The sequence below is a fragment of the Propithecus coquereli genome, unplaced genomic scaffold, assembly GCF_000956105.1.
Source record: "Propithecus coquereli isolate 6110/MARCELLA unplaced genomic scaffold, Pcoq_1.0 Scaffold186, whole genome shotgun sequence".
Lineage (NCBI taxonomy): Eukaryota > Metazoa > Chordata > Mammalia > Primates > Indriidae > Propithecus > Propithecus coquereli.
Window position 1 is genome coordinate 797,107 of NW_012143412.1, and position 10,377 is coordinate 807,483.

Genomic DNA, 10,377 nt, shown 5'->3' on the forward strand with positions numbered 1-10,377 from the left:
GATCATCCATATTCCTGAAAGGCTTCCAACCACCTTCCAAGGTTGGACTTCCCCACACTGCACCCCTAACTCCCTGATGTTCAACAACCCACGGGATGTTCAGAGGCCATTCTAACCCTCTGAATACCCAGTGGCTGTCAGAGCACTGGTATTCTGAGGGTTTAGGTCAAACCCAAGGAAAAACCTGTATGTCTACCAGGGAGGCTCATCCTCAGCTTCAGAGAATGGGGGTGGAGGGTGAGAGAGGAGGAGAAGGGGCAACGGCAGGCAAACGGAACTGGAACAATAACCATCTTCTGGGCTCCTCTCCTCATTCTGGTGCCCCAGAGTCACACTGTGGCCCCTGCAGGCTCCCTGGGTGCTGGCATCTAGGAGATCTGAATGGCATACCCGCTGAGCAAAGGTCCTCCGCCCTGCTAAGGCTTGGGTTGTTTGAAAAGCACACTGCACAGCTCTCTTGCCTGGAGACTTATGACAGCACATTAGTCTGTCTGACTCTGCTGGAGAAAGTTGGCACTTTGAATTATCAAGTGTCTTAATGAATAGGAGAGGACAGGGGGCTCCCCACTTGGCATTTGTAGTGGCAAATCATGTCTTGGAAAGCTGTCAGGATTCTCAGCATTGACAATGTCCTGGGGAAAGAAGACCAGCCAGCTATCATTTATTTATGCGTTCAAAGGGCTCTGGAAGCACAGGTAACAATGGGGGTGAAGGACAAACCCTGTCATGTCTGAATAAACAGGAAGCCTGGTCATCCGAGGCAGGCTCTCCTTTGGATGGGTCACAGGGACTAATAAGGTTCCCTGGGGCTCTGGGCCGGGTCCTGCTAATGGCTTATTAGTGAGGCTACTGGAGAGAGAGAATGGTATTTTTTCCCCCTTCTTCAGCCACCTTTGTCTGAAGAATCTGAAGGTATTTCATTAGCAAGTTCTTTGAAAGAAGGCAGATACTGCTTTACCTGGGATGGACCGAGAACCTATGCCCAGAGGCTGGATTTCAAAAATGAATTAAGTAAAATATGTATCAAATGTCTATGAAATGCCAGACACTATGCCAGGCACTGGGGACACAAAGAGGAGAACAATGGTCCTTGGCACGCAGATCACAGTTCACTCAGGTATTCCAGGTCAAGGGCAAAGTGTGTGCAAACGTGACTAGATCAATTCATGTACAAGTACTTTTAGAGTATTTGTGCACTCAGGGGAGATGGAAAATAAAAATAAAAATAAGTCATAGGCCATTTCTCAAGAGGCTTATAGACTGGTAAGGAAGGCAGAAATAAACATACTTGGTAGTGACAGACACTTCAGTGGAGACAAAGGCAGTGGGACTTTGAAGAAGGGAGAGGTTAAGTGTGGGCTGGAGTTTGGAGAAGGTCATGAAGAAAGAGTGAATTTGCCAAGAAAGGGTGAGATGGGAAAGTGCAGGGCCTCCAGAGCTAGGCCAGAGAATTGAACTTGTCAAGATGGGGGAACTGAAGGTTTTAGAAAGGAAGGGGGATGCATGAGCTTCCTAGGACTGCTGTAACAAGGCACCACGACCTGGGCGGCTTAGTACAATGGAAATCTATCGTCTCCCAGTCCTGGGGGCTGGGAGCAAGAAATCAAGGTGTCAGCAGGACCATGCTCCCTCCTTCCTCTCCTCTTCCTTCCTAGCTTCTGGAGGTGGCTGGTGGTTCTTTACATTCCCTGGTTTGTAGCAACACCACTCCAATCTGTGCTCTCTTGTCTGTCTGCACATCGTCTTACAAGAATGCAAGTCATACTGGATTAGGGGCCCACCCTACTCCAGAATGACCACTTCTTAACTAGTTACTTCTGCAATGACCCTATTTCCCAATAAGTTCACATTCTAAGGTACTGGTGGTATAGGACTTCAACAGATCCCTCTGGATGGTCCAAGACAGCCCACTCACATGTCTGGTGGTTAGCTGGGGCTGTTGGCTGGGAACTGTTTTTCACGTGGCCTCTTCTGAAGTCTGACAAGTGTGACTCCAGACTTCGTTCTGTGCTGAGACCCAGCAGGGCAAGCCCCAATGAAGAGGCACTTGTCAAGCTTTTGTTGGTTTCATGTTTTACGTCCCATTTGGGCCAACTCAAGAGTCAACGTGGAAAGGGATTATGCAAGTTTGTGGACACCCATAGGCATGATTGACTGGGATCATTACTGTGACTATCTACCACAGGTATAAAAAGAGGTGCATTATTTACAGGCTTGGCCTTTCATTTGCTTTGGCTAACTCCTTACATACACCCATGACTTTACTAATTTCGTGGTAACTAGCTGCTGGCCAATGCTAGAGGGTGTTTCTCAACCTAGCCATCTAAATATCTGTATCTGGCTTGGCAAACGTTTTCTGTGAAGGGCCGGATAATAAATATTTTGGGCTTCATGAACCATAGTCTCTGTTACAACTAGTCACCTCTGCTGTTAAAGTGTGGAAGTGGCCATAGGTAATATGTAAGTGAATGGGCATGGTTGTGTTCCAATAAAACTTTATTTACAAAAACGGGTGGTGGGCAGATTTGGTCTGTGAGACATAGTTTGCTGAATCTTGATTATATCATAATTTTCTAGACTGTCAAAGATTTATATATCTCACTCAAGTATTGCTACTTTTCAAACTTGAAAATTAAATGTCTTTGTTCCATTTAATTTCATCATGAAAAATGATCAATGCATGTTACACACATTTTCCATGTAGTTGTTTAAAATCATAAACAAATCCAAAAAATGTTTCTAAGTCATTTTCTACAAGTCTTAGAAAAAGCTGTGTTCATAAAAAATATGAGTTGGTTGAGTGAGAGTTGAGAGGCAATAAAATAAAGGTGTAGAATGCACAAACTTTACAGCCAGACTGCCTGGCTCTACCATTAACTAGCTGTGTGACTACAGGCAAATTACTGAACTTCTCTGAGCTTAGTTTCCTTATCTGAAAATAGGGATGACAATATTACCTATCACCTCATAGGGTTATTATGAAGATCTAATGAATCAGTTCACATAAAATACTTAGAATGGTTCACAGATCATAGTAAATGCTCAATTAAAATAGTGAAATGAACATCAAAATGTCATAAAACTCTAACTCCCTTAAATGATAATTTTTCATATGAATGGGACTATGACAGAGCTTCCAGGTTCATACTGTGGTATCATTTCAAGAACTTTTAATTAAAAAATTAACATAAATTGGTTTAGATCTGAATGCTTTCAAGCCTACTAAAATTTAACTAGCAAATCACAAGCCATGGTAATATGGTTAGATTTGGCAGCTTGCCATAGGGGATGTACATAAACATATAGATTATTAGATATCAGGAAGAGAATATACAGGTATATATTTTCAGATTTGTTAGTAAACTCTTAGAAAAATACAGCTTCTTTAAAAAGCTTTTTGGTTATCTAGTAGTATCCTCAAATCCAGCATCTGGTGGCTAGGAATTGTCTATGTATTATTTTCCTTTGTGTGACAAGATGCTGTTGCTATGAATGTTGTCAGACGGGTGACCCATTGTTCCATCTTAACAGTGTAAATAAGACCATCTTTGCTGCTGCAGCTGCTGAATGCATAGAAGTTGCTAGGGTGGCCAGACAATCCTTTGTTTTGCTCCATCATTTACAGCTGTGCTTTAGTATATGCCACAATGGCTCACAGTGACCTGCATTTGACCTCACCACGGTCAGCATTTCCTCAATGAATTGTTGGGACTCTGTGATATTTGTCTTCCCTTCATTGACTTGGGTTTGCAATCAGTATCAGTAGTACTTACGAGGCTACCTGGCTAATGTTTGGGTACACTGACACTCAGGTAGCCTCATAATTCTAATAGCCAGTCTTTTCTTGGGTAGGAGGTTACTGAATCAAAGCTGTGCTCTCATTTTACTGTATAATGGTTTGACATCAGTAGTTCAGAACATATACAGTGCATGTCCATCATGGGTCAGGTGCTATTAAAGATGCTGCTAAATTCTCTTCTCAATCAGTAATTATATTTCAATGGAGTAAATGCTTTGAAGAAAAATATCCACGGCTGATGTGTGATGATCTGGTTAGTATCTGTGGAAGACAACTGACCTGAAACAGGAAATGGTTAGGTGGCACACCCTAAAAAGTGCTCGTGGTCAAGTGAGTTTGGGAAATGTAGATCTCCAAGAAATGTGTAGTAACTTAAATGAGCAATGAAAAAAATCACAGAGGTTTTACCGTGACTGTTTTCTTCAACCCCTCTGAAGATCCTGATGCTGGGATGTGTTGGCTACGCCTTGCTCCCAGTCAGCCAGGAGGGTTACTGAACAAGTTATAGTAAAATAATTTGTATCAGGAGACTAATACAAAAGCAAAACCTTCCAATGACTAGTCTGATTTATTTCAATTAAATTTCTGACATTTTATTTTTTCCATTTTTTAAAAAATTAATAAAATATTAATTAACCTAAATAAAGTAATCTAGGTTAATTCAGAGTTTGAGTCAGTCGAGGTTCTGGTATAGTTGCAGAGAAGACTGAAAAAGGAAGGTGATCACAATGGAGGGTGAAAAATGCTGCTGACACATTAGCTGTAGCACAATTCAAGTTTATTCCATTTGTTCTTGCAACACAAAACTTAAACACAGTATTATTTAGCATTCGGATGATGTACATGAACTAGGATACTTATGAGAAACCCAATTGTGTCAAAAATATGACATTATGGAAAAATGAACTCAAATATATCAAAATGCACAAAGCACTAGTCTTCCTCCATTACTGCTTAGAAAGATATGATTGTTTCTCCATTTACAAAATAGAATCAGGACAATTTAAATTTTTTAAATTTTGCATGCAAAACACTGCAATTGCTTATTTATGTAGGAGGGCACTCTCACCAGCTTCTTCTATACACAATTGAGTATATAATATTGCATGGAAGAAAACAGCAGCTCAGTTGAAGTTTTAGAAAAAAAAATCAAATAGGTACATATAGATTTGAAATCCATTATCTGAGGCAAGAAATCAGTGAATAAAGGGGGCCCACTTGTTCGCAGCTTCCATAAACGGCACCTACGTATTACCTCTCCTTCATGCCCAGCTGGGTGTAGAAAGGTGAGCTATGCATAGAAGAACTACTTGGGAAATTCAGGTGCTGTACTTGAACTATAAGTCTGTAGATACCAGTCGGAAGCTGCAAGGGAGAATTTGTTAGTCCACTACTTTAAACAGGTAAATTACCTGTTTGTACTTGATATAGTGCATAAGAAATGACTGAATTAATACAAAACTACAGAACATGCAAGATTTTTTCTGCGATGTTAAATATTACTTCAGTGGAGAACAACTTAACCATTTGCTAATGCATGTAGTACCAAAAAGCAGACATAGTTTTAGCTTTCTTTACTCAAAATATGAACATTAAGTGTTGTGAATTTCTCTGCCAAGTGGTTCAGAAATACATTATAAATAACCTAGTTAAAAAAGAAACTGTAAACCATCTTGGTCAGTCTATTCTATTCTATGTTTATATGCTATTTTCTCAAGCAATCGCTTAATAATTATGGAGCTTACAAAATGGCTGAGAAAGAATAGGGAAGGCGCAATAGCCTCTACTGCATTACAAGGAACATCAGGATAAACTGTACAAAGAATCACATGGTTTCTCTACCATGACTGTAGAAAGCAGACCAGGTTTAGGAATGATAGGACAATGCACTCTCTGCAATAGCCAACTACAACAAAACACTTTGAAAGTAAAGGTGAAAATTGTGTAAAGAGAAAAATTCAAGCCTTTGAAATAGTATTATGCCAAGAGGTGAAAACAAAGATACCAAAACACCCTGTTGCACTATGTTGTTAGTTATAGACTGAGAGAGTGCCCTCCATTTTCAATGATGATGTCTCTTTATTTTAGTTCAGTGATGTAATAAAGTACTGATTACTGACTTTTAATCCAACTCTAACAGGCTGCATTAAGACAGCAGAATTAGCCAAATATAACAAAGTATTTAAACCACAACTTTGTGATTGTTTTCTTGGATGTAGGAAAATTACAGGGTTAGGCTAGTTGTAAGTGAAAAAGCCACAGGATAAAAAAAGGGTTCACAGGTAAAGATACATACACGCATGCACACGCACGTACGCACGCACGCGCGCGCACACACACACACACACATACACACACACACACGCCAACCAACCAATCAGCAACTGATCAATAAAACTTGTTATCAGCCAGGGTGACTGTTCTTGATAATCGTTTAACCCTGTAGTAGAATGCTACATTGCCTTCAAAAACCATCATCATTTCTTTATTATCCACAATCTGAATACCAGTCCCTAACCCACCCTCTTCCTCCCTCTTTAAAAATTTGAGGTACATTCAATTATTGCATGACTTGGCTAAGAAAAAACCCTAATATTTTTAGTAAGCTTATATGGATTGCAAGTCAAAGGAATCTTAATATTTTATCAAATTTAAAATTATGTTTTAATTAGTTGTAATGTTCATGAAATAAACATTTGGAGAAATATCTAGGTATTTTCTGCAGGTCATAAGAATACCATTTTACGGCACTGTATTCTAAGAACACAGAGTATATTTTGAAGTATATTTTGCACTTTATGCAATGCATGATTTACAAAAGAAACAAAAATATATTACGCAGGTGGGTTGGCGTATGTTCAGCAGAAGCATATCAACAATGCGGGGAAATCTGGTAACATATTTTAAAAGGAATGGGGCTAACTTTGTCCAAACAGTAAATCTCACCCCAGTGATAGCTTTGGTGCAATAAGTAATCAGCATCCAAGATGGGTCTGAGAGAGGCATTCCAAAGAATGTTCCTTGATTCTTCAAACATAACTGAAGTCTATCCATTCAAATAGAAAATAAAGAAAATTCATAGGTACTAAGACAACTGTTCTCTCTTTATATGATACTAACAGGCTTATGGCTATGATTCTATTTTTAAATCCCCTTTTACTACCAGCAGGAGTTTGAAAGTGTTTCAATTTTATATAAATGTCTGAATCTAGAGGAGAGAAAAAATATGCATACTGGAATGATTTCTCCTTTAGACTTCCAAAATTTAAGATTTTATAAATAAAACTAGTCAGTTTTATCTAAGCAAACATGAAATCCATGTGAAAAGGGAGAGAAAATCCAAAGTTCAGCCATCCAGCAATTTAGGAGTGTGCCCCTCCTCACCTTAACTAAGCTTCACATAAAGCTTAAAGTCACTGAGGAAAGATTTGGTCACCAACCACAGGCAGCGCTCTGAACTACGACAGGAAACCCCTGTAGAGTGCATTCTTAAGGCAGAAAGGCTATAGCTAATTGCTTATCTCAGCACCCTAAGGTTACATCGCAGTAGCCACTACTGCTTGCAGGTAGGGCTACCAAATACGTAGAGTTGGCCTTTGTAGAATGGGACCTTCAACACAATCTAATGAATAAATTAGCCAGGGAGCTGAAAAGGTCAAATGTTACTGGTATATTTTGTCTTTGCTCTCCCTTGGGTATAAGCCGTATATTTTATAAGAAATGGAAAAGAGGCTGACTTGATCAGGAATCCCACCAAAAGCCTGATCACGTTTTTTCCCCTCTCCTCCAAAATATTGTTTTTTTCCTGGTAGTCTGATTTGTTATGAATTTCTCTCTCCCCTCACCCCTCTTAAAGTATTTAGCTGAAGAAGCTGGCAGATAGAGAGTGACAGACAGACAGGCAGCAGTGTGAGGCCACAGGAGAGTCATTCTTCCCGAGTTATCAGTCCATCCACCCATCACTGGAGAAGGGCTTTGATTGCCTGGTTGTCAGTGGCTTCAAAGGCGGTCAGTCCATCTGGACCTTTCACAGTCTTATCAGCACCCTGGAAAAGAGAGGAAAAGGCCCTTATTATGAAATGAGCCCACTATGGGAAAAGAGAACATAAGACTAGAGAGCATGGTGCAGGCTAATGTTTACATTGAGAATTAAAAATTCCTTTACCGACAGAGCCTATTCCACTACAAAAAACAAACAAACAAACAAAAAACAATGAATAAAAAAGTTGCCAAGGTTATGGATTAAAGTTATAAAAATGCCACATTATTTTCCAGGCACTAGAGATTGTAAGCTACAAAATTAACAGAGGCAATGACTGGCTTTTATTTATACTATCATATATTTACCCAATTAATTAAGCTTTAAAAGATAACATCCCTATTTGTAGTATGAAGTGGAAAAAAGGTAAATACTTTTGCTAAGTATTCTTGTGACAAAATTTTTTCTTTTTTCTTTTTTGCAACACTTTTTGTAGCGTGCACAGTATTATTCACATGAAGTACATGCATAGTACTGGTCACTTGTAAAAACTTAGCAGTAAATGCCTGGGATACAGGCTGTAAGGCGGTGGTTCCCTGCTACGCTCTAGAGAAATCTTTGGCGCAGACACTAGATTGCTCTGAATACTTAACCTGGAGAGTGGTGGCCTGGAACATTTGATATGCAATGTAGCATTTCAGTTTTGAGAATCTGTATGTGTACTTTTGTGTCTTTATGTCGCTTTATCTATCTGCCCTTTCTAGAGTGAAAGTTCCAAGGATACAGGAATCTTACCATATTACTCACCACTGTATTCCCAGACCTAGAGAAGTGCCTACTGTGTGTAGGTGAATTTGCTCTCAAATCAGTTCTGACCCTTTTAACTCCCAGAGACAAGAATATTTTACCATCTGAGGTGTGGGGACGGTCCCTGGGCAAAAATTGGCTTAAGCCCAGAGTCAGCGAAACTGGGTGTGTTCTCCTTGGTGCCAGAGGTCAATAGGCCCGGGCCCGGCCTGTTGGCCAAACAGAACTATTCCTCATGACAGATAGCTTTATGACAGATAACCAAGTGCCTGGGGTCTTGCAAACAAGCCAAGGCATCTCATTGTCCTGCATACGGTATCCTGCATACGGTAATGAGATAAAGAAGTTAAGATGCAAGAAGTTAAGATGCAAGAAGTTAAGATGCAAACGTCTGCTTCCCTTAAGCAATTGTCAGGAAGGAATGAAAATGTATTTTCCTCAGGGCGCCCAAGGTAGTCACGTACCAGGAAGTAGCTGCCGGACAGAGCAAAGTATAAGAATAAAGCGACTGGTAGAATTGACTACTTCAGTCTTGTACGTCTTGTGTGTGTATCTGTGTGTTTCTTTCTGTGTCCATCCCGCGTTCTGCAATCCGGGCTGCGACATGAGGGTTCTCTTCGTTAGCTCCAGCCCCAGGCAGCATTTTATTCACCACGCAGCCTCTTGCAGCCCTCCCCACTTCCCTTGCAAAATCTCACTCATTCTTCTGTGAGTTCCTGAGGCCTACAGAACTGTCTCAGCTTGGCATAATGGTCCTTTAGAGTCAAACGCTGGTCAAATTTACCAGTCTTTTCTTTCCATGCTCTAAACCCACAGAATTTCTCACCAGTTCCTGAACATGCCGTGTGTCGTGTCTTGATACATGCGGGGCTCTATGTGGAATGCCGTATCCCCTTTCTCTGCCAAATCCATTCATCCTCGCATTCAACAAATATTTGCGTGATGTGCAGCTACAGTGTAAGGCAGGGGAGAATCAAAGAAACACACGACAGAGCGTCTGCCAATCTGGCTAGTGTGGGAGACAGACAAACCAACCAACATAACACATGTGATGAGTGCAATGCCCGCACTACGCACAGAGATGAGTGGCCCTAAGTCAGAACAGGATGTGGTAGGAGGGCACACGGGAGAACATCTTGCTGGATGAGGTAATGCTTGACCTGAGTCTTGACAGGTAAATAAAAACTGACCAGGGGGAGATGACAAACATTCTAGGAAGTGTCGAATTATTGCAAAGTCCTCCTTAATGTCACTGTCTCTATTTCTTCATTCTCTAATTGAATTTAGCTGCTTCATGGAAGACATGAAACTCAGAGTCAAGTGGGAGAACATCAGTGAGAACCTCAGTTCCCTGTGGTGAGACTTGCACAAAGGTTAAGGGACACCTGGGATCACTGTATTCAACACACACGACTTCGTTTTCATTTTGATGGCTGCTGTTTCTATGAGCAGCACTGCAAACCGTAATTCTGCATTGACAAAAAAGTACATACGGTAGTGAGTATGTGCTGCTTTTTAGCTACCAGAGTTTGTTCCTCTTCTTTGGATGACAGCATCCTAATTTCATCTTGGGGAATCATTTGTTCCCTACTGTGGGAGTCTTAGGACTGTATATCAAAGTACCATGTACTTTCCTTGCCAAGTGACAAAGATTTCTTTAACTTAAACAGGACACTGTCTCCTAGAGTTTGAATCTGGATTGGAGAGATCAAAAGAAAGAGAATCAAAGAGGTTAGAGCTCATTCATTCCTGTGGCATTACCCAGATGAAACAGCTGGGAGGTTCTTGCTAC

General features: G+C 40.6%; 2 protein-coding genes across 2 annotated transcripts in view; both read right to left on the bottom strand.

Annotated features, from left to right (window-relative positions):
• Nucleotides 1–4,560: 4,560 nt before the first annotated feature.
• Nucleotides 4,561–5,644, bottom strand: LUZP6 (leucine zipper protein 6). Its single transcript, XM_012642752.1, is given in 2 exon segments — nucleotides 4,561–5,244; nucleotides 5,629–5,644. Coding segments are annotated over 2 exon segments (210 nt in total). The 3' UTR covers nucleotides 4,561–5,050.
• MTPN (myotrophin) overlaps nucleotides 4,561–10,377 on the bottom strand; it is an 85,660-nt gene continuing 79,843 nt past the window's right edge. Inside the window, exon 4 of the mRNA XM_012642777.1 lies at nucleotides 4,561–7,845. Within this exon, the coding sequence (XP_012498231.1) occupies nucleotides 7,759–7,845 (87 nt within the window). The 3' untranslated portion in view covers nucleotides 4,561–7,758. The remainder of the gene's footprint in view (nucleotides 7,846–10,377) is intronic.